The 26,344-nt window shown below is 53.5% G+C and overlaps 9 protein-coding genes across 9 annotated transcripts; 7 read left to right on the forward strand and 2 right to left on the reverse strand.

Moving 5' to 3' along the window:
* Positions 1–789: 789 nt before the first annotated feature.
* Positions 790–3,353, forward strand: LAESUDRAFT_724551 (monooxygenase). Its single transcript, XM_040908638.1, has 11 exons — positions 790–1,018; positions 1,088–1,207; positions 1,259–1,423; positions 1,479–1,692; positions 1,747–1,844; positions 1,913–1,947; positions 2,009–2,179; positions 2,232–2,287; positions 2,335–2,369; positions 2,420–2,446; positions 2,504–3,353. The coding sequence occupies exons 1-11, from the start codon at positions 986–988 to the stop codon at positions 3,221–3,223; spliced, it is 1,674 nt and encodes a 557-aa protein (XP_040765334.1). The 5' UTR covers positions 790–985; the 3' UTR covers positions 3,224–3,353.
* Positions 3,354–4,249: 896 nt separating this feature from the next.
* Positions 4,250–6,531, forward strand: LAESUDRAFT_724554 (monooxygenase). The gene is made up of 11 exons (XM_040908639.1): positions 4,250–4,295; positions 4,365–4,484; positions 4,535–4,699; positions 4,754–4,967; positions 5,022–5,119; positions 5,205–5,239; positions 5,301–5,471; positions 5,525–5,580; positions 5,628–5,662; positions 5,713–5,739; positions 5,796–6,531. The coding sequence occupies exons 1-11, from the start codon at positions 4,263–4,265 to the stop codon at positions 6,516–6,518; spliced, it is 1,677 nt and encodes a 558-aa protein (XP_040765335.1). The 5' UTR covers positions 4,250–4,262; the 3' UTR covers positions 6,519–6,531.
* Positions 6,532–7,596: 1,065 nt separating this feature from the next.
* Positions 7,597–9,130, forward strand: LAESUDRAFT_724556 (uncharacterized protein). Its single transcript, XM_040908640.1, has 5 exons — positions 7,597–7,795; positions 7,858–8,069; positions 8,144–8,457; positions 8,510–8,921; positions 8,989–9,130. Exons 1-4 carry the CDS (start codon positions 7,622–7,624, stop codon positions 8,695–8,697), a joined length of 888 nt encoding a protein of 295 aa, XP_040765336.1. The 5' UTR covers positions 7,597–7,621; the 3' UTR covers positions 8,698–8,921; positions 8,989–9,130.
* A 1,169-nt stretch (positions 9,131–10,299) lies between these two features.
* LAESUDRAFT_724558 (uncharacterized protein) lies at positions 10,300–12,394 on the forward strand. The gene is made up of 6 exons (XM_040908641.1): positions 10,300–10,708; positions 10,781–10,850; positions 10,914–11,017; positions 11,087–11,333; positions 11,426–12,146; positions 12,211–12,394. The coding sequence occupies exons 1-6, from the start codon at positions 10,360–10,362 to the stop codon at positions 12,286–12,288; spliced, it is 1,569 nt and encodes a 522-aa protein (XP_040765337.1). The 5' UTR covers positions 10,300–10,359; the 3' UTR covers positions 12,289–12,394.
* A 495-nt stretch (positions 12,395–12,889) lies between these two features.
* On the forward strand, positions 12,890–14,503 carry LAESUDRAFT_736228 (kinase-like protein; the record flags this gene model as incomplete). Its single annotated transcript, XM_040910675.1, has 6 exons — positions 12,890–13,053; positions 13,107–13,447; positions 13,524–13,739; positions 13,804–13,925; positions 14,004–14,169; positions 14,232–14,503. 6 exons carry the CDS (start codon positions 12,890–12,892, stop codon positions 14,501–14,503), a joined length of 1,281 nt encoding a protein of 426 aa, XP_040765338.1.
* Positions 14,504–16,966: 2,463 nt separating this feature from the next.
* Positions 16,967–17,432, reverse strand: LAESUDRAFT_724562 (uncharacterized protein). The gene has a single exon (XM_040908642.1). The coding sequence runs from the start codon at positions 17,347–17,349 to the stop codon at positions 17,149–17,151; it is 201 nt and encodes a 66-aa protein (XP_040765339.1). The 5' UTR covers positions 17,350–17,432; the 3' UTR covers positions 16,967–17,148.
* Positions 17,433–19,154: 1,722 nt separating this feature from the next.
* On the forward strand, positions 19,155–20,255 carry LAESUDRAFT_713331 (NAD(P)-binding protein; the record flags this gene model as incomplete). The annotated part of the gene is made up of 6 exons (XM_040906962.1): positions 19,155–19,365; positions 19,418–19,547; positions 19,600–19,736; positions 19,799–19,894; positions 19,956–20,020; positions 20,085–20,255. 6 exons carry the CDS (start codon positions 19,155–19,157, stop codon positions 20,253–20,255), a joined length of 810 nt encoding a protein of 269 aa, XP_040765340.1.
* An 865-nt stretch (positions 20,256–21,120) lies between these two features.
* On the forward strand, positions 21,121–23,714 carry LAESUDRAFT_749234 (cytosine-purine permease; the record flags this gene model as incomplete). The annotated part of the gene is made up of 12 exons (XM_040911553.1): positions 21,121–21,549; positions 21,637–21,740; positions 21,808–22,027; positions 22,085–22,160; positions 22,219–22,253; positions 22,314–22,556; positions 22,609–22,631; positions 22,690–23,019; positions 23,083–23,158; positions 23,212–23,292; positions 23,353–23,481; positions 23,526–23,714. Exons 1-12 carry the CDS (start codon positions 21,394–21,396, stop codon positions 23,712–23,714), a joined length of 1,662 nt encoding a protein of 553 aa, XP_040765341.1. The 5' UTR covers positions 21,121–21,393.
* Positions 23,715–23,985: 271 nt separating this feature from the next.
* On the reverse strand, positions 23,986–26,152 carry LAESUDRAFT_96805 (MFS general substrate transporter). The gene is made up of 9 exons (XM_040914891.1): positions 25,807–26,152; positions 25,690–25,755; positions 25,474–25,634; positions 25,360–25,418; positions 25,223–25,298; positions 25,005–25,161; positions 24,455–24,947; positions 24,108–24,400; positions 23,986–24,052 (listed from the first exon to the last, which is right to left on the reverse strand). The coding sequence occupies exons 1-8, from the start codon at positions 25,987–25,989 to the stop codon at positions 24,144–24,146; spliced, it is 1,452 nt and encodes a 483-aa protein (XP_040765342.1). The 5' UTR covers positions 25,990–26,152; the 3' UTR covers positions 23,986–24,052; positions 24,108–24,143.
* Between the last annotated feature and the right edge of the window lie 192 nt (positions 26,153–26,344).

A 26,344-nucleotide genomic window follows, 5' to 3' on the forward strand; every position in this document is an offset into this window, starting at 1 on the left:
TGTTGAGATTCCCAGCCAGCCCGCACAGCGGCCAGGGATTCGGGAGTCGCCCGCACTCTAGGAGATGACTCCACGGGGCCAAACCGATGGCCCGTCTCATTGTAGCCGCGTCCTACTATATACACGCGCGCTACTTAGGCTCCCACGCCGGTGGCGCTGGTCGCACCGGGGCCTCACTTATCCGGGCTCCGCGCCCAGATTACAACACTCCTGTCATGAAGGCATCGACTACGATCTCTTTCTAGTGTTACTCTTCCAGTGCTTCCTTGTATTGAGGCAGGAACAGGTTCTTGTTTTGTGAGAAATTGACCTTAATAGCACTGATGTGGCCCGGACCGGCACTTCCGTAACGATCGGATATATAACCGTGGAAATCCTCCAGCAATGGTGAGTAAACGCATTGTACACAGAATCTACATGATTCAAAAACATGAAATGTGAAATGCTGCTGCGTCTTCGATTCGGTTGCATAATGTATACACTGAACGTGGCAAGGACGAGGTGGATATCTGAAACAATATTGTGTGCGTGATCTCATGTACGACCGTCCCGTCGGCGGTTGCTGCGCGGGTTACAACGGCCACACCACTGACCTGCCACTCAATCAGACTGTCATACGACGCCGCACGTTCCTTTTAGCCAATGTCATTGCTTCGGCTATTCAGCCGCACCCACGATGGCCGTGAACTTCCGTTCTGGCTAGCCATAGAAGATTCGGTGGGCGGCCATTCGCAACAATTTGCTGATCCAGCCCCACGCTCAGCCGCGCTGTCGCTCCCACCGCCGAACAGTTACGCATACGCTCAATACATCTACGGCTTGATGGGCTTCATATGTCTGCTGCGTTCTGCCGAGGGGTTGCGTGTATGATATATACCATTCTTGCACTAGTAGTACAAAAGAGCTCTCAGTTCGACAGTCGCAAATCACCCTGACAGGATAATCAGTAAAGTCTCAAGTAATTCTTCGACGCCTCAACAGCAACATGTCTTCCGCTACTCATCTGCCCGTCCTTATTGTACGTCATTGTCCATATTCCACATTGTATGCAGCAGCAGAACCTGATTGACATATTATGCCTGGCTAGGTCGGCGCAGGCCCGACAGGGCTGACACTCGCCTTGACGCTTGCACAGAACGGAATACCCTTCCGGATCATCGAGAAGGAGATCAACTTCCACGTCGGTCAGCGCGGCGCCGGCATCCAGGCATGCAGTCTCTGGCACTCATCCATTGTCGCTAATCTGACCATGTTCAAGCCCAGGACCCTTGAGGTGTACAACTTGCTGGGTGTCTTGCCCGACATTTTGCAGCAAGGGATCCCATTCGCTAAGTTACAACTATACAAGCTTCCGGGCGGTGTGGAGATAGAGAAGGCCTTCTGGATGATCCCTCCGCTCGTGCCTTCTCCTTCGAAGCCATACGTAGGTCTCAGCGGATTATCGCCGGTGGGCAGGACTCATTGGTTCCCGGTCGTAGATCAATGCCTGGCTGCTTGGCCAGGCACACGGAGAGGCGATTTTACGCTCGCACCTGGAGAAATTCGGCTACCACGTTGAACTTGGCACTGAACTAAGAAGCCTTGAGCAGAATGCCGATTACGTTACCGCGCATATAGCGAAGAGAGACGGGGACCATGAGACGGTGGAAACCGTTACTTGCCGCTGGCTGGTTGGGGCTGACGGCGGAAAAGGTACGTTGCTACACCGTCTAAGTGCGAGACTATTTGATTGATGGTGACGACCAGGCATCGTGCGCAAGCAACTAGGTCTGACATTCCTTGGGGAATCACTCTCGGCTGAGATGATTATCGGTGACGTCGAAGTGAAGGGTATAGATAATAACGTGAGCATCCTCGTTACATCATAAATGGTCGTAGGATTTGGAATTGACCAGTTTGTTCTCGATGCTAGCACTGGCACATATGGGGCAGTACAGATACGACATTGTGTGTTCCTTCACGGGCTGAACCTTTCTGGAGCCTGGCTGAACTTCAGTTGTCCATCTAGGCTGATACTACGTCCGACTGAGGATGAAAACCTGTTTTTCTTCGCCATCTCCGGCAAAATAGACTATGCAAATATCATGATGGACGATCACGAGCTCTTTGATGCAATTCGAAAGGCCAGCGACAGGAAGGAGTTGGAATTTGGTGCAGTGCCATGGAAGTCGGACTACAGGTAGGAAACACTACTTCATTCCCTGGAAAACGTTGGACTGAGCTTTACGCAGGCCCAATGTGCGGATGGTGAACAAATTCAGTGAAGGGCGAGTGTTCGTGGCAGGAGGTATGGTTGATGCTCTCGACGTCAAACATGTACTGACTGCCCCATAGACGCAGCGCACGTACACAGTCCGGCAGGCGGTCAGGTTAGTTATGTTTTCTCCTGTCAGGAGGACCCCACTAATTTCCGCAACAGGGGTTGAATTCAGGTGTCCAAGACGCGGTACGCCTCTGTGTCGCAATGTAAACTCGCACCACACTCAGCTTGCTCTTCCCACAGCTCAACCTCGCATGGAAGCTCTCACTCGTCGAGAAGGGGCTCGCCTCGCCCTCGCTCCTCTCCACCTACAACGAAGAGCGCCTGCCAGTCATCAAAGCGATGCTTGAGGAGACGACAGCGATCTTCCACTCGGTGCTCGCGCGGACGGCCAACGGTATGAACAACGAGGCCGGGTGGAACCGTGGAGAGCACATGCGCCAGCTTGGCGTGAACTACCGCTGGAGCTCGATCGTCCGCGACGAGCGTGCTCCGGTGGGCGCGACGGAGCCCATGGATCCATATGGAATCAACAGTGGCGACGTGCCGAGGGCGGGAGACAGAGCGCCTGATGCCCCGGGTTTGGTCAACGTCAAGAGCACCGATGCGTCTGAGCAGCCGACTTCCCTCTTCCGCATTTTCTCGACGACTCGCCATACCATATTGGTATTCTCTCCCGATAGCGCGCACGCCGGACCCGCACTGGAGGCTTTAACGTCGTATCCTGCGGACGCGATACAATCCGTGGTGATCTACCTACAGGATGCTTCGAGCACCCCGCACGTCGATGGCGCGAACCTGTCGCTGGTCGACCGTGACGGGCACGCGTATTCCGGCTACGCCGTCGAGAAGGGTGGCTTGACGATTGTCATTGTTAGGCCCGATGGTGTTATCGGAGCGATTGCTCGTGGGGTCGATGGATTGAAGGCGTACTTCCGTGGTATTTTCACTGCATCGGCTTGATGTTGGTATGGAGGCCACACAGTTTGTTTGTCGGTGGATGCCTTGTGGTAGTCGTACTGAAGGACGAAATGTTGGATGTATTTAGTTCAGCTGTCTGTACCTGCAAAATGAAGTACATTTGCCATGTCGACGTCGTTTTTCGGCATATTTGCGACGATTCGCCATACAGTGCTCATCTTCTACCCTGAATGCATGCAGGCTGGCTGGTGCTTGAGCTCGAGGTCCTTTAGCCATACCCTCCGGATGTCATTCAGTTCGCGGTGACTCCGCTGCACCGTCGTGCGTTTTGCATTGCAAGCGGGAAAGGCATGCGCTTCGTGTTAGTAGTTGGTCATGGTGCGCCGCTGCAATGTGCATATTATGCATATGTTATCGACGAGGGTGCTTTTATGTTTGTTATCGTTCGGCCACACTGCACGAGTACTTTAGCTGTATATTTCCTGCCTTGTTTTGAACCTCCGTCGTACCGAAGTGCTCACAGTGATTGATCTGCATGGGACTTGCGTATATTCTCCCGTGCGCAGACGAGACAATTCCTTCAACCTCTGAGGGCTTCGGATATCCTTGTCTGACCTTGCGTACCAATCGGCTATGACGGAAATCCTCCAGCAATGATTAGTTGCCCATTGTCAGAGTATACGCGATCCAAATACATGAAATTGCAATGCTTCCGCGTCTTTGATTTATTTCCGTTGCATAATACACACTGATCGTGGCGAGGACGAGAACACGTTTACGTGTGCGAGAATGACGCGCCCCGTCGGCGGTTGCTGCGCTAGATCGGCCCCATCCGAACTGACCCGCTCAATCAGACTAAACTCACGTTGCCTTCGCTGTCATTCATTGCTTCAGTCACGCATAGTACGGGCTTGATGGGCGACCTGGGCTTTGCTTGTCTGCCGTTTTCTGCCGAGGGGTTGCGTGTATGATATGTGCCGTTCTTGTAATATAAAAGAGCTCACAATTTGGTAACAGCAAGCCGTCCTGACAGGATAATCAGTAAGGTCTGAAGCAATTCACCGACGCCCCCAACAGCAACATGTCTTCCACTACTCATCTGCCCGTCCTTATTGTGCGTCATTGTCCATATTCCAACTTGTATGCAGCGGCAGAACCTGATTGACATATTATGCCTGGCTAGGTCGGCGCAGGCCCGACAGGGCTGACACTCGCCTTGACGCTTGCGCAGAACGGAATACCCTTCCGGATCATCGAGAAGGAGATCAACTTCCACGTCGGTCAGCGCGGCGCCGGCATCCAGGCATGCAGTCCGTGGCACTCATCCATTGTCGCAATCTGACCGTGCTCAAGCCCAGAACCCTTGAGGCTTACAACTTGCTGGGTGTCTTGCCCGATGTTTTGCAGAAGGGCATCCCGCCCAGGAAGATACAAGTCTACAAGCTTCCGGGTGGTGTGGAAGTAGACAAGGCCTTCTGGTTGAGCCCTCCGCTCGTGCCTTCTCCTTCAAAGCCATACGTAGGTCTCAGCGATCATCATCGGTGGGCAGGACTCATGGATTCCTGGTCGTAGGTCAGTGCCTGGCTGCTTGGCCAGGCACATGGAGAGGCGATCCTGCGCTCGCATCTGGAGAAATTCGGCTACCACGTTGAACTCGGCACTGAACTAAGAAGCCTTGAGCAGAATGCCGATTACGTTACTGCGCATATAGCGAAGAGAGACGGAGACCATGAGACGGTGGAAACCGTTACTTGCCGCTGGGTGGTTGGGGCTGACGGTGGAAAAGGTACGTTGCTACACCGTCTGTGTGCGAGACTGTTTAATTGATGGTGACGACCAGGCATCGTGCGCAAGCAACTAGGTCTGACATTTCTTGGGGAATCACTCTCGGCTGAGATGATTATTGGTGACGTTGAAGTGAAGGGCATAGATCAGGACGTAAGCATCCTCCTTGCATCATCTATGGTCGAACATCAGATATGGTCGAAGAACTTTGGATTGACCGGTTTGTTCTTGATGCTAGCACTGGCACATATGGGGCAGTACAGATACGACATTGTGTGTTCCTTCACGCGCTCAACCTCTCTGGAGCTTGGCTGAACTTCAGTTGTCCATCTAGGCTGATACTACGTCCGACCGAGGATGAAGGCCTGTTTTTTTTCGCCATCTCCGGCAAGATAGACTATGCAAATATCATGATGGACGATCACGAGCTCTTTGATGCAATTCGAAAGGCCAGCGACAGGAAGGAATTGGAATTTGGTGCAGTGCCATGGAAATCGGACTACAGGTAGGAAACACTACTTCATTCCCTGGATTAGGTTGTGACTGAGCTTTATGCAGGCCCAATGTGCGGATGGTGAACAAATTCAGCGAAGGGCGAGTGTTCGTGGCAGGAGGTATGGTTTATGCTCTCGACGTCAAACATGTACTGACTGCCTCATAGATGCAGCGCACGTACACAGTCCGACAGGCGGCCAGGTTAGTCATGTCTTCCGCTTTCAGGAAGACTTCACTGATGTCCGCGACAGGGCTTGAACTCAGGTGTCCAAGACGCGGTAAGTCTCCGTCTAGCAGTGCAAAGCGCGTCACACTCATCTTGCTCTTCCCACAGCTCAACCTCGCATGGAAGCTCTCACTCGTCGAAAAGGGGCTCGCCTCGCCCTCGCTTCTCTCCACCTACAACGAAGAGCGCCTGCCGGTCATCAAAGCGATGCTTGAGGAGACGACAGCGATCTTCCGCTCGACGCTCGCGCAGACGGTCAATGGCACGAACAACTTCAAGGGCGGCTTCAACCGCGGAGAGCACATGCGGCAGCTTGGCGTGAACTACCGCTGGAGCTCGATCGTCCGCGACGAGCGTGCTCCGGTGGACGCAACGGAGCCCATGGATCCATATGGAATCAACAAGGGCGACGTGCCGAGGGCGGGAGACAGAGCGCCTGATGCCCCGGGTTTGGTCGATGTCAAGAGCACCGACGTATCTGAGCAGCCGACTTCCCTCTTCCGCATCTTCTCGACGACTCGCCATACCGTATTGGTGTTCTCTCCCGAGGGTGCGCACGCCGGACCCGCACTGGCGGCTTTGTCGTCGTATCCTGCGGACGCGATACGATCCGTAGTGATCTACCCGCAGGATACTTCGAGCACCCCGGACGTCGATGGTGCGGACCTGTCTCTGGTCGACCGTGAGGGGCATGCATATTCCGGCTACGCCGTCGAGAAGGGTGGCTTGACGATTGTCGTTGTTAGGCCTGATGGTGTTATCGGCGCTATTGTTCTTGAGGTCGAGGGATTGAAGACATATTTCCGTGGTATTTTTGCCGCATCAACTTGAGTTTGGCCTGGAGAGATGTTTGTCGATTGAATTCTTTGTATTAGTGACTTTTGTACTGAAGGACTTTAGGAATTAAATGGTCGATTGATAATGTACAGCTACTTGTATCCGCCAGAAAGCACACATTTTGTCGAACCGACCTCGCTCTTCCGCATATTTACGCCGACTCGCCATACCGTGCTCGTCTCAGCGCTATGCATGAATACTAATTAGACTTTGCAATTGAGCTCACGACGCGCTTGTGACAGCGACTGCTGCAATGCTAGATCACGTGGGCGCGTCAGACGCGTGGCGTCGGCTTCCGGTCGCAAGCTCGAACCTCCATACAGGTTTGATCTTTTCCATGCAATTAGAAACAGCTCGACACATCAATTAATGCTCCTCCACTGATAGTAACGTTTACTAACGTGAGCAAGCACATATACATGCTGCACAGCCTGGGCGTCAAGCCTCTCCCAAGACGCGCTGGTGGCGCGATCGATGATCGTGACAATAGCGCGACGCGACATGTCACGTCACTCTCCTCGCATGTGTCTCTCGCTAGCTCTCGCTGCTGCCAGCTCATCTTATCTCACTGACCCTGCACTCACCATATGCATGAATACTCGATCGCCGTTCACGAGCTGGGTCAAAAAAGCTGTATGGACTGGTCGCACTGGTTGAAAGATGTCGCCATCTGCCAATTAACGTTTAAGAATAGGCTTGCGATAGGCGGCGCGTCAAAAAGGAAAAGCCACGGATATTTGCTGAGAAAGCGCCATGGACTGCCACTTGCAAGAAGGGCGAAGTCTTCTTTCCCTTGCAAATGGTGTTGCAGACCCAGTGGCAGCTCTGGTAGAGGCCCTCCCACCTTCCACGTCTTTAGTCAAGACAAAGCGACCGCCTACCAATGACGAGCTTCGTTTATGAGGACCCGAATAGCTGTCGTACTCGTGAGATGAATAAGCATACGATATCTGGCTCTCAACGTGCATGGCGCTATTTCTTTCTGATGTGTGTCACGCGAGGCAGGCACATGAACATGTTCAACTGCCTGCAAGAAGCGGCGTGACCTCGGTCTATATTCGTGTCCATCGCACTGCACTTGAGTCAAACCTCGCACAATGGCCATGCAGGGCTCACCGGTATCTTGGCCTCGCACGTCACCCACTGAGTCCACGTCGAGCACGACTTTCAGTTTCATAGCGGACGATACGGAGCGCTCGGATGCATTCCCGGCCGTCCTGATTGTCCGCAATTCGAAGTTCTACCTCGAGGATGGGACGGTGATCCTCCGCGTGAGTGTCATGCAATTTTAATGTCATTTTGGGGCATTCTGCGATCGATGAGTGCCGAGTAGGTGCGATATGAGCCTTGGGGAGAGACGCCGGAAGATCACCTGTTCAAGGTGCATCGGTATTTTTTGGAGCGCGATTCAGAAGTCCTTCGAAGGATACTTTGTCTGTCTCCAGGAAAGAATGGACAAGATGGGATGGCGGAAGAGACAGCCATTCTGCTACCGGACGTTACGCCTGTCGAGACAGAGTGCCTCTTGTCTTTCCTATACTTCGGGTGAGTCTGACCAACTTTTCTGCCTCAATGATACTTTCGCTTCTAAGTCACGATCATCGTTGTTTGCGATATAGCATGTACGAGAGAGACGTGCCTCTCGTTGACTGGCAGGCGCTGCTATCCATCTCATCCAAGTTCAAGTTTCAGAAGATTCGGGAGCGCGCGATCAACGAGATCACGACACATCATCCTCCGCTCGACCCTGTCGAGAGGCTCGCTCTTGCCGCCAAGCACGATGTCCCTCAGTGGCTGAAGTCTGCTTACGTTGAATTGTGCCAACGTACACGAGCGCTGTCCCCACTCGAAGCGAAGCGATTGGGACTGGAGACGGCCATGCGTCTCGCGGGAGCGAGGGAGGCCGTGCTGCAACGGCGTCTTGAACGACTAGGTAGGTTTGTCGCACACTATGCATCTTGGGTAGCTAATTGCACTGTCGTCAGACGTTATGGAGACTGCTGGAGTTCTGCCGACAGAAGATATCTCGTTGATCGTATCTCAAGTTATTGAGGCCGAATTCTTCAAGGAAAGGCCAAAAATAAATATCGGCAGTCATTCTAGTTCTGTGCACGAGGTGACAAACTACGGTGCTCCGCCACCACTCCCTAGGAGGAAGAGGATGAAATCTTGACACGACGGTCTGGTGTACTGAAACATTTTCAAAAGATTTCACTGCGTTGACGGACGTCGTTCCCTTGATTCCTGCGTCATGTTATTGATATTTGCTCCTCGTGAATGGTCTTATCCTAGTAGCGCCCATGATGTGAGCGACTCTTTCGCTACGTATCGTCTCACGATCAATGGGCCAACTGAGCACACCGGCGTGCTTGACAGCATACTTGTACGCTACAAATTGTGCATATTGTCTCTAATTGTCCTCTACATACGAGAATTGCAATTAACCTGTGACTGCACGGAACAGATGTAAGGAACCCCAGTGTGGCGCATCGCAACTACAGTTACGAAGGGAGCGGCGTCAGCGTTAGGGATTGCTATGGGGAATATGACAGATGAGATTGTTGTGTCAAGGGCCTGCGTTGCCTGGGGGTCTGGAGGATTGGGGGCGACGGCGTAGATAAACCGATGGTAGGGCTTCCTTTGAGAACGAAATGGGTGATAGTAGTCGGCTAGCGGAGAGCATGGGAAGGTCAAAGCAGCCGGTTGGAACATGATACTGTAATAGGTGCAGACGCGCGTCCTAAGTCCAGGGCCCGAGGTTGACGCATGAAAAGGGCATATAAATAGATCCAACATATCCCAGAGTTGAGTGAAGCAGTGCTCTCACAGATGTAAACTGTTGGAAATTGGGTAGCCCCAGTTCTGATAATGATATTTCGAGATATTTCGAGACGGCACAAGGAATCGAGCCGATTGACGCGGCGAGGAAAGCCCGCTTGGGAGTCGACATCAAAGTGATGCACCTTTGCACGTCCGATAATGGACAATGTTGTGTACACCGTGTAAATTTGCTCGAGCATCTCCGTTGCTAACGGAGCAAGTGGTCATCGAGGAAACGGTGCGGCTCCAGAAGGGGTCGACTTGGAGTCATGTTTGACGGCCCCGAGGCTGCGACAAGGCGGTATCTTTGGCATGTCGTGGGAGTTGGAGCTCCGGAGACGAGGGATGCTCTGATGGGAACGTTCGTCCGTCAAGATATATTGAATGCTTGACAGGCACCGCAAGATGGCACCAATTTTTTCGTCTGATGCCACCATAGTCCGAGCATTTTCGACCAGACCAGGCGACTCAATGAGCTACTAGGAAGACAACGTTGTGCCACAGGCATTGACTGATACGTCTGATTGGCCGACTTGCCGGCCCCAAACGCCCAGATCCGAGATCGATCGCCGCCAAAATATTTTTGTTCCGCCTGAAGAGACGCTCACACTCGTTCACTATTCTCACCCACTGAGCCGATTGCCGTTGCTGCTCAGATGCCACATACTGCACAGAAATGTGTACACATCGTCCACGCGAGTTCACAAACAAACGGCCGCATTCGGGCCCCTCAGCGCCCAAGCGCTGCCAATTTGCCTCGATGTGGCGGCTCGCTGTGCGCTCAAAGTGACGCGATTGACAGCTATTGTAGGGATGCAGTGACGCGGAAAGTGTGCTCTAGCCGGAATAATGCAAGTGAATACCCCACGCGCGTGGCTGTGCATCTAGGCGATGGTATCCCTATATCAGAGCCCCACCTGTGCCTCGTGCCACACGCGTCTACCCCGCCCGCTATGCTCTCCTGCTAGTCCTTCCTTCAACAGCTTTCTCTCCTCTCTACTCACCATCTATCGCCATGTACAATCCCCTCGGCTCCCCGCGCGACCGCGAGGCGCTTCCCAAAACGAACGGCCAGAATGCTCAGGGAGCGATGGCGTCACGCACTCCATGGCTGACGCGCCGCTACACCAAGCTCCTCGCCGCGGTGCTCGTCCTGCTCGTCGGCGTCCCGCTCGTGTTCAGGTTTCACGGCACCACCCATTGGCGGCCCCTCGCGGCCCCTCACGCACCAGAGCCTGAAGCCGAGCGCGTGCACGAGACACCGCCGCTCTACGGGCGGTTCCACGAGTATGAGATGCAGACGTCGCGCCAGACTGCAGATCCTCCAGACACCAAGTACATCTTCTTCGCGAACCATGCTCATAGTACGTAATGCAGTCTGTGCTTGGGAAGGCCGCACGCTGATCGGCCGCCGTGTGTGCTTTAAATACGCACAGCATGTGGCTGGGGGAATGTGATGCAGGAGCTGCTGCTGCACTCGTACCTCGCGCACCGTCTCGGCAGAACGTTCGTTTGTTCCTTCTTCGTGCTGCGGGACTGCGCAGGTTGATGGGATTTCACGTTATCCAGATTCGTGTACTACAACTACACATGGGGCCGTGATGGCCCAGACATCGCGTCGTACAACGGAATTCCTATCCCTTCGAGGATCCCGCTGACCGCGCTTTTGCAAGGTGCGTCCGTGCACATTATCTATGGAGATATTCTTCTGAATAGTCGTTCATGGTAAATTGTTTACACAGGCCCAGTCACCGGCGCACCTTCCATTACCGATCCGTACGCTCCTCGGCCGATGGCCATCTCTGAGGACTATTATGCGGAGATCTGCCCGCCCGAAAAGCGGAGGCTGATCGACAGTGGCCCCATCGACAAGTCACTGGGAGTCAGCACCGTCGCCACGATCGCAGAGAAGTGGATCGAGATCTTCAGCACTATAGACGACAAGTGTGTCGAGGTGCCGAGGGATGCATACCCAGTTTTCGATATCTTGTAAGTCTATCATTCCCGGCACTCCGTACCGCATATATGCGCGGCCGCCACTCGTTGTCGGCCATATCTGATGCTTCCGTTCTTTCTGATAGCATCTTTGGCTCTGCCGAGCGCCTGCTTGACGCCTGGCCATCCCTCTCGCGCTCGCCGACTCTGCAAGAGTTCGGTTGGTCACCGCTCATCGAGCTGGCCTTTGACACGAACCGCGAGCTCATCGCGCCCTCGCATATCTTCGAGCCTGCGCTGCTCTCGACGCCGCTCCGTGTTCCCGCGCCCGCTGCTTACTCCTTCGACGTAGACAGTGCGAGCAGCGTTCACACCGCGCAGGTGACGCCGAGCGGCGCTCGGTACACGCCGGTGCCCGGGCTTCTCGCGATGCATATCCGGCGCGGCGACTTTGCGGAACACTGCGTGAACCTCGGCAAGTGGGGTGCGGCGTACAGCGGGTTCAACTCGTTCCCTGCGCTGCCGGACAAGTTCCCCGTGCCGTCGCATCTGCCCGAGGACGAACGCGTAGAGGCGTTCCGGCCACATTGCTATCCGGACATTGACGAGATCGTGCGCCGCGCGGAGGAGGTCGCGTTGGAGGAGGAGGTGAAGGGAAGGCAAAGGCTGAGAGATGTGTATATTATGACGAATGGCCCAGCGGAATGGGTCGCGGAGCTGAAGGAACGGCTGGTGCAAAAGGGGAATGGGCGCTGGAGGATGGTGACGAGTAGTAGAGATTTGATGCTCAATTGGGAGCAGAGGTATGTGAAGCAGGCGGTGGATATGTTGATTGGGCAGCGCGCGCAGGTCTTCGTAGGGAACGCGGTGCGTATTTTGTTCTGTTCATTCTGTCACGGATTGTTCGTTGATTATATGCACTTCATGCCAGTTCTCGAGCTTGACCGGTATCATCAACATGGCGCGTATGGCGAGCGGTGTCCCACCAGAACAAAGCCGGCTCCTCTGAGCCTGACGTCCGAGCGACCACCTATGTCTCTTCACATCAGTAATGCTAACGTGTTCTTGTAAATTATCGCGGCCCTTGGTTCCGTATCCGTCCTACATTCGCCTTAAGATAGTGTACGTCTAACTTTTTGAATTTTGAATTTTGAAGAGCACGCCTGATATTTTCTGGAGCCTATGCTGTGGCAATAATTAAAGTCAGAGCTGAAGAGGTACGCAGCGGGTAAGGGGTTGAGGTTGGCGAGGGTCAGTGATTTGATGGCAAGGAGGGGAGGGCAGCTCACGAGCGCTTGGACGACAGGGCGTCTACTCCCTGTCACTCCGCGTCACCCACGGGCGTCTATTGCGTCCCTTCGCGTCGACTCCCGCTAATTTCTCTTTTGCCCTACCGTGGTAGTGTCCGCGTCGTAAACGTAGAGCGAGTCCAGCGGTTTCACATGGTCTGATGGGTCTCGTCTGTTAGAGCAATTTTCACTCATGAATGCTCATGGTGGCGCTCTATGCAAGTGTTCCCGATCATGAGGGGTTTCGACATCATTTCTAACACTGCCATCTGAATCGGCAGGCTCGTCAGCTCAGCAGTATCGAGGACCGCGACACCTGCGATGCGGTTCCCAGAGGAAAACTTACTGGCTACAATCCCTGAAGGGGATGGCTTCTTCGTTGCCTCGCCTGGAGCCCTGCTCAAGGCCGGCCGCTACAGCATCATTCGCAAGCTAGGAAGAGGGGTCTGCTCAAATACGTTCCTAGTGGAGGATCTTCAACCCAAGTATGTTTTGAGTGCCGTTGTAACGCAGTAATGTTAAGTCGAGCCTCGACTAGGTCGTTGTCTTCCAAATACTTGGCAGCAAAGATATTGACTGTGGCGTCCACTGCTGCTCTGGAGAAGGGTTCCATCCATGAACCTGAGTTCCTTCAGGCCGTTGCTCACCGACGGAAGAGCACGCCTGTGCCGTCATTGCCCGTTCTCGAAGACCATTTCGCTCAAAGAGGCCTCCATGGAATTCATTATTGCCTTCTCACCGCTCCTTTACGGTCCGATGTCCATGCCTTCCGCACCTCTGCTGCCTCAGGAAAGCTCGCTGTCCATGTCGTCAAGCCGATAATTGCTTGTGTGGTTGAAGGCTTGAAGGCGTTGCATTCGCTTAATATTATCCACGCAGGTATGCAGCTTACTTTTCTTCCGGTGTTGTGGCGATACCTGGGTTGCCCACGTTCGTTAACATACCCGCTGTGTAGACGTCAAGGCGGACAATGTGTTATTCCTAGGTCCAGACACAGCAGAGATTGAGGAAACAATTGCGAGGGAACCTCCATTGGTCGACGGTACGTTCGAGTTCCGAGGTACGCAATATCCGATTCTCCGGTCGCAACCGTTCCAGCCAGGGATCTCGTGGGATGTATCTTCGTTCGACGCGGAAACCATCCAGGTGGTATTAAGCGACCTCGGAGCTGGTACGTCAGCGTCTCTTTATCTCTATGTTCCGTGACAGAGTTGACATGTATGCGGCAACTGCAGCCTTATGGGCCGACAAGCCCAAACCTCCGGGTGACATCGGCGCATTTGCGTTGCGTGCGCCTGAGAATATCATCCGCGCTGAATGTGGCAAGGAGATCGATATTTGGGCTGTTGGGTGTATGGTGCGTGTGCATCTATGACATCCGGTTCTCCGATCGTCACCTCATGCTAACAATCGTTCGTCCTCTCACTTGCTGTAGACGTTCGAGCTCCTTACGGGACAGATTCTCTTCCGACCTCAGCCCACCACAGATCTCACTGCGGACGAAAGTCTGCTCTTGTTGCAGTACGCTTTGACCGGTGAGACCCTGGACAAGAGCCTGGCCGAGCAGTCTCGCGCCAAGGATCAGTACTTCGACAACGAAGGTGAGTTCACGCTTCCTTCGTTCGTTCAGCTGGCGTTACACTCAACTGCATCGTATACACAGGGGACTTCGTGAAAGCCAAGGCGAATCCCTATCCTCGCCAAACACTCAAAGAGCTCTTGACCGAACACACCGAGCTCACTGCGATTCAGGTCGAGGCTGCTGCCCGATTCATTGGGGATTGTTTAAGGCTTGATCCTGGTGATCGGCTGAGCATTGAGCAGTTGGACCAGCATCAATGGCTGGAGACTGCATTTATGGGAGGTATGGACGAGGCGGAACAACCTCCTCATTCCGATGCTGCGCCTGAGTCTCAACGCCAGCCTGCTTTGTAAAGTAATTCGTGTCCAGTGAAGCTGAATTGAGATTTTGTGTATTTTATTGCAGTTTGTATCTCTGAGCACGAGGGTTACCCAGCAGTGAGAACAACAAGGAGTGGCTGGCTTAGCCTAAGCCTGGCAGCCAGACGGCGGACGAAATTGTGGCCACGTCGCGTCACAGCACATGACCTATGTCACGCATCAGTGGCGACCTGTGGCGATTCGGCTTTCTCCCGAGCGAGAACGACGTTCAGCGCTGAACGTCCATCTCGAGCTGAATAGTGTTAGCACATATAGATGCCTCTAGCTCAACTGTCTCTTAATTGTGTCTCATGTTTCACCGCAGAGACTCGTTGTACTCGTTGCTAGGCGCTGAAAACCCCGCTCACTGGTGCAGTGGTACTAGCACTCGACGGCTCTCCTTCAAATATCCTTCCCTTCGGCTTCCACGAGTGGCAAACATCCACCAGTCTACATATACTTCTCAATAGCTGGGTATTCGATGCGTGAACAATTTGGTTCCGCAGCGGCAGCGCGTCATTCTCCGCATGCACAAGCTGCGACAAGCTCGAAGACAATACACGCTGCCTAGCCGACGCTGCGATTATATTTCCGCACAACAGTGCCCGCTGTTTTGGCGGTGCCCGCTGCCCAGCAATCGCACTCCATATAGCTGTTTCAGCAGAACACAATGGTGGCCTGCGATGAAAGGCTGATGCTCCGGCCGCCCCATGCTCGGTGGCGGACTGCCCGAGTATATAAAGGTCGGCGCACGAAAGCAACTGCACACATACCAATTCATCCGTATAATAAACCTCGCCGTATTCCGCGTTTACTATCATGCATACAACCACGGGCCGCCATCGCACAAAGAAACGTGCAAGAGTGCCGTTTACTTGGCCACGCTTCACGCCTCGCGGCCCCGTCGAGGATTTCTGCTCGCCATCCAACATGCTGAAGAACTTCGACTACAGCGGAGAGGACCTCCGCATCCCCCCGATGATATCGCATAGTGAAATTGTACGTGCCTTTCTTGGTACCTTGTAATGATCGTTCGGTTTTCTAATGGCATGCTTGCAGGGACCGCTCACTCGCCAACTCCTCAAGGACCTTGCGGAACGCGGGCAAGAGTACGCCATGTGCACTCCACACTGGGCTCGACGAAGACACGTTGATAAAAAGGTCGCATTCCGCAAGGTGGAGCGATTGTATCCCGTGCCGCAGCACATCGACATACCGCAATTCTTGAGGGAGGTGAGTACCTTTGAGCATTGCATGTTTGAGCCAAATTTTATACCTGTCACAGATGGAGCGAGGACTCGAGCCACGGCTCAAGCTGCATTGCTGCGATGGTGCGTGCCAATATGAAGATCACGGCTTTGTGGCGTAGTTTGTGCCACGTGCCGCATTATTCAAGAGCATCGACGTCGCGTGTCCGCCCGATGAAGCTCAGAAAAAAGCTTTCGGCGGCCAGCATATTTCCTCCAGGACCAGTCGCCACGCATAGGGTTACTACTAGCAAGTGGCATTCTGCGGATCCGTCGGGGGACGTCAACACATCAGTTTGCGCGCCGGAAGCGGGCGTTTGAGGTCCGTCAATCTCGTGGACATTCAAGCTGCCCAACGACCGGTGCGCAGGCAGCCTTGCGTTCAGAGAGGTCGTCGTGAAGGAATCGTTGGAAAACGTCATTTATCGAAACAAAAAACCGAGAAGTTGAAGAACGTGGGCGTCGGGCGTTAGGACTGCCAAAAAATCGAGCCACACCGCCATGCCGCACGTGTCGCCTGGTGCCACGGCGACTGCGCTCAGATTGGCTGCGCATCCCATCCTCCCGGCCCTCGAAATATCTCCCTCACCTGCTATCTTACTCCTTTCTCTAGAATCTGCAGGCAGTTATCGACACGCTGTTGTCTGACAATGCTATCAAAATTCACAACGCTTCATGAGTCTGTCTGTACAATCCGTTCAGCGAAACTTGGTGGTCTCGAGCATAATTTTGATGTTCACATCCGCGAAAACGGAGGGCGTTGATACGCTATCCCGGGAAGAATATGTAGACGTATTGCAACCGGCATTCTCGCTCCGTTCTCAGCAAGGATACTCAACGCCGATCTCATCTGCGGGCTGTATCACAATCAGTGAAATTGGGTCAGTGCGGCAGGAGCTCACGGCATACGGATAGGCTTGGCACTGTAATCTTAGATGACACTCACTGGCAGTCTTTTGACATTCCCAGTTGCATTTCTGAGCGCCTTGTTGGGGCAGTTACTCCTCCATTACATTATTGAATTTGGACGTCTGATCGGAACATTTGTGATGGTTCGCTTTGAGACGAAGCCACGGTCGTTGGCCATGGATTCACTCATCGTTACAGACTGTACAGTCGGATAAGCGGTTAATATCGCCATTTGTAGGCTCATTTGAGATTTATCACTGGATATATTTATGACAGCACACTATCTTTGTTTTCTGAAAACGCCGCGATAGAGACTAATCTATGTACAGGACAAGGAGTAGAGGGGAGGATTATGCGGAAAAGATCCGGAATGCAGCCAGGTGAGACGGTGCGTACGAAGGCCGATGTGCCACTCACAAATAGCAAGCAAGCGCACAATCAGCGTGAACCTGACAGCACAGCTCGGACACCCATTCTCTTCCCTTATTCGTCGTCCTCCCAATGCGACTCCATTTCTTCCTCGACATCATCCATCCCCTCTTCCTCATTCATGTCCTGTTGAGCATCGCCGGTAGTAACAACACTGTTTGCCGTGCTGCGGGGTTCCGCAATGCCTTGATCATCATGTTCAATAGAGTTTTGCGGGTGAGAGCGATCGCTCTCTAGGGTTTGTTCGGTCGACATCCTCTTGCGTTTGGAGCCCACGCCGTGACCGAATAAAGAGGGCGTTTGGGATGACTCTCCGCATGTGGAGCGCGCTGCGGCTCGGACGTCGAGGAGGACATGAGAGATCGAGACGAGACCGAGTCTGTAGAATCATCAGCATGTCATTGGTGGAGAAAATGAAAGAGGATTGTTTAACGGGTATTGTAAATAAGCGGCGACATTTCTAGCACTCTGCTAAATCCATAGTCATGTATGGCAGAATGGTTAGCATCCAAGTTGCAGAATATATGCGGTGGGTGGAGAAATCATACACTTAGGACGTTCACGAATTCGAATATGGTCTGTAATAAGGTCAGCAGTAGTAGTGATCTGAATAATATGCTTTAGACATTGTCAAATTGTTTCCGATTCAACTTCTCACGTCAGTTGAATTGTACCTGTGAACATGGTATATGCAAATGTTATTTGAGCTTCGAAATACATAGTCATTTTCGGACAGCCGTACCGTCTCTAAGCAGTAGTGCTGCAAGCGGGGGATTCCTCGTAGACAAGAGATAAACAGTGGTTGGTCTATGGTGAACATATAGCTTGCGCCAACAAATTGCGAGCGCCATGCTGTCGGCAGTTATAACACAGACAATATTGGCTAGTCCTACTGCAGCGGGTTTGTCAGAGAAGTGTGGAAGAAAGCATTCTTGAGTGCGGCTGGCGCGCCCTATATGATGCAAGGAGCGATTAATGGTTGGGAGAAGAGCCAAGGTGCAACGGACGGTTGGAGAGGCTGGACACTCGAGGAGCTGGCACGAAGCGTCAGTCTTAGTGCTCCGAAAGGAAGACCGTGACCGCTATAATGCGTGCAATTGCGAAGTCGGCAGATAACGGAGCAGAGACCATATTGTAACTGTATTTTGGTGTCTGCCGTGGAATTCATGATGATTCAAGCTCAAGCCTCAGTGAGCCTTTCACGAGCTAGTCAAGGCCGTGAGCTTCTGTAGGACATGAACACAAAGGTTCGCGGTGGGGAGACTCAGTAGCGGCAAAAGATTGCCTCAAAACAGCCTACTAAAATTGCTTTTGGTTATTCACTCACAAGATGTTGCTCATGTAGAAGTAGAGCCTTGCATCATGGCGCACACCGCATAATTTACCATATGGGTGACCAAATATCCATGGAATTGCAGTACAAGATTGCTCGGGCCACCGCACGTGGAATTTGCCGATTTGGGCAGTTCCTCTCCGCCACGCGGCATTCCCACATGGAATTTTTGCATCTAAGAGAATAGAATAAGTCTCGTAAACGTAGTGTTTTCGTTGAGATCGTCCTGCTTCATATCCAGGAGACTCCGTTGCCAAGTTAGTAGGTCAGGCGCCAAGGGCGGCTACCGCCACTTCCGGGCGAAATCCGACGATCAATCTGCTTCACGATCACGTGCAGGCATCTCCCGGTATGGACGGAGGGTGAGCAGTGGGTTCCAGCTGGAACTTGGCGAGTGCAACATCCAGGCGACGCGATGTTATTTGCCCATCATCCTCCCTACATCTATGAGCCCAGAGCACGACTTCGGGAGCAAAAGCACATCGTGCAAATCAGAGACCTTCCTCGAATAATAGGACACGGTTGATGCGGCCCGTAGACAGTCCCCATTGATGTTGTCCTCGACGGCCCGGCCTCCCCCCAAATCTCCTCGTAAACATCTCATTCATGGCTCGACCCGGTCGCCGTTAAAGTACGCGTTGTGCAGCTCAAAACCCCGCACCTTCCCCGTTTCCGACACCCAATTCTCCAACCACACCCGGTCCCATACCTCCCATCCCCACTCGCGATGTCGTACGTCTCACCGATTAAGGCCGCTCTGGGCAAGGTCGCGTTCGTGACGGGCGCAGGGCAGGGGATCGGCCGCGCGATTGCATGCCGGCTTGCGCGCGATGGCTTCGACATCTCCATCGGGGACATCCCACCTGCGAAGGCGAAGGTAGACGATGTGATCAAAGAAATCGAGTCTTATGGCCGCAGAGCAATCGGGGTGTTCGCTGGTAAGTGCCATCCGTCCGTTGAATGCATTCGGTTGATGTGCGATGGGCGCAGACGTCAAGGACGCGAAGCAAATCAATGCTGCGATCGAGGAGACGGTGGAGAGGCTTGGGCCGAAGCTCTTCGTGAGCGTTGCGAATGCGGGCGTTACCCAGGTCCGGCCATTGCTCGATTGCACACCAGAGTATGTGACGTCCCCATCATTGGATGATTCGCTTATCTCGCGACTTGTGCAGGTTCATCGAGAACGAGGTGCGGATCAACGTGCTGGGACTCATGAACACCCACATCGCGGCTGCGCGGCAGATGGTCAAGCAGGGCTTCGGTGGACGCATCCTCGGTGCCGGCTCGATAGCATCATACCGTACCGCGGGTGAGTGGAAAGGTGCACGATGACCGGGAATTTCTGGCCTGACGGGTGCGTGCTCGTGTCAGTCAATCTTGCCCCGTACGGTGCGACAAAGTTTGCGGTTCGTGGGTTCACGGAGGCGGCTGCTAAGGAGTGGGCGCAATATGGGATCCGGGTGAACGGTGGGTTTGCCGTCTTATCGGCTTGTTATCAACGTTTGTCTGACGGCCTCGGACGCGTTAGCGTACGGCCCCGGTATCGTCGACACGCCGATGTGGGATCACATCGACCGAGAGCTGGCGAAGATCGTGGGTGTTTCCATTATTGCGATTGTCCCACTATTTCACGTGCGAGCCTGTTCTCCGTCGATAGGAGGGCATCAGCGTCGGCGAAGCGAAGGCTCAACGTGTCAAGAACGATGTACTGCTCGGGCGCATACAGGAGCCCGAGGATGTTGCCAAGCTGGTGTCGTTCCTGGCATCGGATGAGGCGGAATACATCACTGGTCAGACGATCAAGACGTGCGGCGGCGCGTCGTTGTGAGACGAGCACGAGATAGACTGAATTTCTAAGGATGATATCAATGTAAGTTTGTCATTTCTTCTTGTTGATATGATCTCATCGGTCCCATTACAGTGAAAGTGCTTGGGTTTGAGTGATAGAAGGATTCTCTGTGATCCGCGGGGATTGCTACGGTGACCACTTCAAGTCGGAACATTGTCTAACGAGCTACGAGCTGTGGGGACCCGCACCTCATGCGTGTTGTCGCGCGAGTTCTCCCGTCAAAAAGATTGCGCCGTATCGAATATTGTTTCCCCCGGCTTCGGAAGGACGCGAATCCGACCCGCACTTCTGTGGCGCTGCGCGCACACGATAGAATGCCGGCGGGCCAACTAAACGCGGGCAAGCGTGCTGCACACGAGTTACTGCTGAATGATTCGCGGTGTGGCTGCGATCGCTATTTGCAAATGTCCGATTGGTGAAGGCTCTCGATTGTGGCCAAGCAAGCGCGCCAGGTACGCACTCGCGGCAACTCGCAGCATTTGCGAATGGGCCACTTCGTGCATAGCGGTGAGATATAATTACATGAGTGCTTGTGAAATGTGGCACGGAGTTTGAGGGACTGGAGCCTAGGGCGAAATGCATGATATGCTCCATTGGCTGGCGATATGCATACCACGGCGATATCTATGATGCTGGGAGGTTCTGCCTAACGTCCAGGGTTGTCGTGTTGCAAAGTATCTGTCTCAGCAAGTGTGAATACATCACAGGATGCTGGAGATTAAACTCGTTTTTGAATTTGAGTTACAATGTTGACCTTCGCTGAGGTAATATGGTTTTGCCCGAGGTCGAATACAGGACCTGCTAAATTCGGTCGATCGCCTCTACCGCAACGCGGTCAGTAGCAGCGAAGTACCCAACTCTTCTCGCACCTCCTTGCAACAGCCACAGGCACGTCCGCATCACCGAGCGCATGTCGTGAAGTTGGAGCACCAATCGAGAAGGCTTATCTAGTCGAGAGCGGGGGGCCAACGCTTATCAGCATCAACGCCTCACTCTATCAGGGCTCACGCCGTAGACAAATCTGCGAAGCGGCTCCTATTATAAATGCACCTCGGTTCTCGCCAGCGATGCAGCACCCCAGGCTCGATATCTCGTCTTGCACGCTCCTCCGCTCGCGATGGCGAAGAAGACGTCTAGCACCAGTTACGTGTCCGCAAGCGGCGTCTCCGCCTATCTAAGGCCGTCCGCATGGGCTCTTGAGCCTGAGCCTTCGACATTTGCGCCTAGTGGCAGGTGGTCGAACAAGGACATGGATCCCGTGCCTGTTCATGCTGTGAGTCCGCCGCTTCTTGATGGTCTTCATTTCAATGGATTCTTGACGGAAAATTGCATTGTGCTACATATCTTGGTACGTGATTAGCGAACGTGGTCGACGTGGAATTATGTCGCATACTGGATCTCGGATGCGGCCAACGCTGCAGTGTGGGAACTCGCCTCCAGCATGTTGTCCATCGGATTGTCATGGTGCGCACACGACCAGAATATATGCGTGTCTCCAAGCACCTGCTCACAATCCATGCTTGCGGTCTAGGCGACAAGCACTACCTGCGATTGCCCTCGGGCATTGCATCATAGCCATTGTCATGGTACTGAACGGGACGATCGGCGCCCGCCTGCACGTTGCGTTCCCTGTGCTCAACCGCTCCTCGTTCGGCTTCTGGTTCAGCTACTTCACCGTCGTCAGCCGGGTCATCCTATCCCTGTTCTGGTTCAGCATACAGTCATACACAGGATCAGAATGTGTATATCAGGTATGTGTTGAACAAGACATGCGCAAGTACGGAAGCTGACGTTGCACGCCTGTACAGATGCTCAAAGCTATCTGGCCGTCGTTGGACCGCTTGCCCAACCATCTTCCAGCTAGTTCCAACATTACCACCTCAGGTATGCATGTCTCCCTTCTTTTTCTAAGTACGGAGTTGTAAAGAGACATTTTTCATAGGAATGATGTGCTATTTCCTGTACTGGCTCATCCAGGTCCGCTACGTTCGGCTCTGCCTCCTCTTTTAGCGCTAATAAATGAGCGGTCACATTCAGTTCCCCTTCATGTTGATCTCGCCACAGAAGATCCGCTGGCTGTTCGTGGCGAAGGCGGCCATCGTGCCGCCGACATGGCTCGCAATGCTCATCTGGGCATTCGTCAAGGTTCCATCGAGCAAAGGCCTGTTCGAGCAGCATGCGACCGTCAAGGGAAGCGACATGTCATGGGCATGGCTTAGCGCTTTGAACAGCGCCCTCGGCATCTACTCCACGCTGGCTGTCAACATCCCGGATTTCACGGTGGGTAGCATGGTAGCCACTCCTCGTCTCGCTGTGCTGATGTCTGTCGCAGAGATACGCCAAGAACGAGCGAGCGTAAGTTACGCCAAACAGCTGGCCATATGCGCCCACCCACTTATGCACCGTCTCTTAGCCAATATGTCCAACTCGCGATCATTCCCGTCGCCTTCACGCTCTGCGGGTTCATCGGCATGGCAGTGACGTCCGCTGGGATCGTGCTCTACGGACAGACGCTGTGGGATCCGCTCACGCTCATCAACCAGTGGGACAACCGAGCGGCAGCGTTCTTCGCGTCATTCGCGTTCGTCCTCACCACGCTCGGCACGAACATCTCCGCCAACTCGATGTCCGCCGCGAACGACATGACCGTGCTCTTCCCGCGGTATATCAACATCAGACGCGGGCAGGTGTTATGTGCGCTGATTGGTGGGTGGGCGCTGTGCCCATGGGAGATTCTGGCGAGGTAGGCGTGGATGGATCCTGGATCAGCTGAGAGTGGTGGCTGACGAGGGTGTGCGGTCAATAGTGCTACGGGATTCCTCACGTTCATTAATGGTTATACGGTCTTCCTTGGACCGTTTGCCGGCATTATGGTCACCGATGTGAGTTGGCTCATCCTTAAGTCCTGTTCACATACTAACTACGATTTTCACAGTACTGGCTGATCCACAAATGCCATGTTGACGTGCCCGCAATGTATCGCCCTCATGGACGTTATCGCTACACCTACGGCTTTGTAAGTGCATTTCATATCGCGTTCCCATCTTTATTGACTCTCAGGCTGTCAATGGCACAGAACTGGCGCGCAGTCCTGGCTATCCTCTGCTCCGTCCCGCCGCTCTTCCCTGGCTGGATCAATTCGATCAACATTAACATCCAAGCAGGCAGGGCTGTCAACCTTTTCGACTTTGCATGGCTATTCGGGGTGCGCTCCGTTCTCTTGCTTTGCGTGCGACGCTCCCCTGACAGTGTCGGCCCTCTTTTCAGTTCACAGTCGCCTCGACAGTGTACGCTGTCACGTCTTTGCTGTTCCCGGCGAAAGAGACGTACATACCTGAGGCGATTCTGGCGGACGATGTTGCAAGTCAGGCAACAGAGACGGACGTTGAGGATGAGAAAAAGAGCATACAGGACGAGGTCAACGAGGTTTTGGCTTGACGATCTCGTGCCTATATTTCGTGATATAGAGTTCGTGATGACTGTATGTTGTAAGGATCCGTAGGCTGATCCTGCATAATCGCTCTTTGAATTCGACGATGAGTGGTGTTTGCCCTTGTGGCGAAGATGTCGGCGACGAATATTAGGACAATACTGTCGAAGGAACATCTATATACCTGCTTGAACATATCTACTGTACACCAAGTGCGAGTGCGTAACTAAGAAGTGCGGGTATATGGAATACAAATGAATAAACAAGCTTCTTCTCTATACAATTCCATAAATCGAAGGAGATCGAGCAGTGTCCCTTTTCGAGAACAGGGATTTTCAATTCAATGCTACCGTGTCCAGAAATGTCAGCATCCAGATCCCGACAAGGAGGCCATGACTCACATGGATAGCGCTCCACCGGTACCATGCTGCTACCCATCATTTTTCCTCTTTTTCCCAAGCTTCGCGAGGCAGAGGAGTCGCCACGAAGATGAGCAGGCAAGAGACAGCAACGAGGATGGCGTAAACGCCGTAGCCACCTAGCCAGTTTTCCTCCAGAGAAAGAGCATAGAGCGAAGTGGCTGACGCAGGGCCAATCGCACGCAGAATGGACGCGACCAGTTGGGCGATACCATTCGTAGCTCCGAGCGATCGCTTATTGGGCGCCGAAGACGTCACGTACATAAAGATACAGCCTGCAGAACGACGTCACTCATAGGGTTCCCAGCTGCATATACGGAAGCACGCACCATAGGACATGTCCATGATGACGGACACCGCGAGCTGGAACATCACCATAAACCACACCGCCCGCGTCATTCCGGCCTTCCGCGCCATCGCGTTGATGATAGGGAAGAGCATGAATAGCGGCACAAATATCGCCATGCCCATCATAAACACGCGCTTCGGGCCATAGCGGCGCACGATGCGCGCGAAGAACGACGCTTGGAAGATGCCATTCATCAGCCCGAAAGAGCCCAGCACGGCGCCGATCGTCGCGGGGTTCAGCCCGAGGCCGCCGAGCTCGATTGGCATGGAGTAGAAGAGCGGTTGGATGGCGCGGTATGCGATGTCGAGGAAGGCGAGGGCGCCGTAGTTCGCAACGGAGAGCAAGACGGGCCAGATCATCAGCGAACGGAGTGTTGCGGGATTCTCGAGGGTCTCCTCGCGAAACTGGTCATCATCAGCCCGCACGACGATTCGAACTTTCTTTTTCTGGCTGGAGTGCTTCTTTTGGACTGTCTGTGATGATGATGATGTTGATTGGAGGCAAGAACGATTAAGCATAGTAAGACTCACCTCTTTGAGAAACGCGGCAGCAAGTGCAAACATGCATGCAGAGAATGCAGCGGAAACGGCACATGGCAGAAAGTATGGGAAGCGCGTCCAGAAACGGTCGGTAAAGATGTGTGGCCACCTATCATGCGGCTTGGCTAGTTGCCCGCCGATGAATGGACTGTAAACCACATCGGGGAGTTTAATGACGAATGCGCTGGACGAAGCTGGTGTAGACTGACCCAATAGTCGTACCCACAGACCAGACTATTGGTATCAGAGCGAAACCTTGTGCCATGTTGGTAGAATCGGTTAATTCTGACCGTTGCCGGCCGAGGAACGATTAGATGCAGCCGATTAGTTCGCGGGATTAACTAACCTCCTATCATGCTCTTGACAACTCCGATATTGCCATTCAATGCGCCGACTATGCAACGGCTGTAGGGATGTCCGTCAGCCGGAATACGATCAACGCGTGCGTGAGATTACATGCCTTGCAACAAGCTGCCAAAACGTCCTGGAAAGGCCAAAGAACATCATAGAGATACAGAGACCCGCTGTACCCGTGAGCAGCACGGGCTTCCGTCCAATGTAATCCGAGATGCGTGCCCAGTGAAGGACGAACATGGCTTCAGTCAAGAAGAACACTGATTCCTATCATTCCGGTCATCACAAGCAACAAACGCATCAATCAAATGGCACGGCTTACAATTATCCCGGCGTAGTACCCGACTTTCCTTTCATCGCCACCGGTAATGTCCAACTCACTGATAAACTGACAGGACATGGAACAAGTGTCTCGAGAGCATGAGGGGGCACAGCTCACCTGGTTGATGAACGGGTAGATACATTGCGATGTGATGGGCTCTGCCAGCTGCAGGAGGAGGAGGATACCGATCTGTAGTCGAGGGAGCGGCGTCACCGGGCGCGCCTTAGGCTTTCCCGCTCTCTTCGAGCCAGAGAGCAGCGCTGTCTCCTCATCGACCGTGACATCCCTTGGGAGTGGCATCCGCAGACAGTGCGCTGCTGTATGGGAGGGGACAGACTGGATGCAGGGGATGAGAAACCCGCAGACCGCATCGACCCCGACCTTTATCTCTACCGAGAGTCATCCCTGGATCGTTCTGATTGCTGTCTTATCCGCCTGCATATGCCGGAATGGCCTTGACGAGCCTACCCACCGGCTGGTAATTTCGGAATGTAGAATTGCAGACTGGAGAGGCCGCGGTGCACCTGATGGATTCGCGCCGACAGCGGTCACGGGTAGCTAGTTACGGTGATATCGAATCTTCTTTGGTATGCAAGACACCATATTTATAGGTAATAGCTGATCAAGATGCATATGAGGGAGCTCGGCGATGGTG

This window comes from Laetiporus sulphureus (assembly GCF_001632365.1).
Source record: "Laetiporus sulphureus 93-53 unplaced genomic scaffold LAESUscaffold_14, whole genome shotgun sequence".
Classification (NCBI taxonomy): domain Eukaryota; kingdom Fungi; phylum Basidiomycota; class Agaricomycetes; order Polyporales; family Laetiporaceae; genus Laetiporus; species Laetiporus sulphureus.

Excerpts from the sequence above, each read along its gene's own strand:
- LAESUDRAFT_724551 (XM_040908638.1), top strand. The coding sequence starts at position 986 with ATGTCTTCCGCTACTCATCTGCCCGTCCTTATT. Across the intron at positions 1,948-2,008 it reads GGCAGTACAGATACGACATT|GCTGATACTACGTCCGACTG; the intron begins GTGTGTTCCTTC and ends TTGTCCATCTAG. Across the intron at positions 2,180-2,231 it reads CCATGGAAGTCGGACTACAG|GCCCAATGTGCGGATGGTGA; the intron begins GTAGGAAACACT and ends AGCTTTACGCAG.
- LAESUDRAFT_724554 (XM_040908639.1), top strand. The coding sequence starts at position 4,263 with ATGTCTTCCACTACTCATCTGCCCGTCCTTATT. Across the intron at positions 4,700-4,753 it reads CTTCTCCTTCAAAGCCATAC|GTCAGTGCCTGGCTGCTTGG; the intron begins GTAGGTCTCAGC and ends TCCTGGTCGTAG. Across the intron at positions 5,740-5,795 it reads ACTCAGGTGTCCAAGACGCG|CTCAACCTCGCATGGAAGCT; the intron begins GTAAGTCTCCGT and ends CTCTTCCCACAG.
- LAESUDRAFT_724556 (XM_040908640.1), top strand. The coding sequence starts at position 7,622 with ATGGCCATGCAGGGCTCACCGGTATCTTGGCCTCGCACGTCACCCACT. Across the intron at positions 7,796-7,857 it reads ATGGGACGGTGATCCTCCGC|GTGCGATATGAGCCTTGGGG; the intron begins GTGAGTGTCATG and ends AGTGCCGAGTAG. Across the intron at positions 8,070-8,143 it reads TTGTCTTTCCTATACTTCGG|CATGTACGAGAGAGACGTGC; the intron begins GTGAGTCTGACC and ends TTTGCGATATAG.
- LAESUDRAFT_724558 (XM_040908641.1), top strand. The coding sequence starts at position 10,360 with ATGTACAATCCCCTCGGCTCCCCGCGCGACCGCGAGGCGCTTCCCAAA. Across the intron at positions 10,709-10,780 it reads CTTCGCGAACCATGCTCATA|CATGTGGCTGGGGGAATGTG; the intron begins GTACGTAATGCA and ends AAATACGCACAG. Across the intron at positions 11,018-11,086 it reads GCTGACCGCGCTTTTGCAAG|GCCCAGTCACCGGCGCACCT; the intron begins GTGCGTCCGTGC and ends TTGTTTACACAG.
- LAESUDRAFT_724562 (XM_040908642.1), bottom strand. The coding sequence starts at position 17,349 with ATGTCGACCGAACAAACCCTAGAGAGCGATCGCTCTCACCCGCAAAAC.
- LAESUDRAFT_96805 (XM_040914891.1), bottom strand. The coding sequence starts at position 25,989 with ATGCCACTCCCAAGGGATGTCACGGTCGATGAGGAGACAGCGCTGCTC. Across the intron at positions 25,162-25,222 it reads TCTGTGGGTACGACTATTGG|TCCATTCATCGGCGGGCAAC; the intron begins GTCAGTCTACAC and ends TGTGGTTTACAG. Across the intron at positions 24,401-24,454 it reads CATCATGGACATGTCCTATG|GCTGTATCTTTATGTACGTG; the intron begins GTGCGTGCTTCC and ends GTCGTTCTGCAG.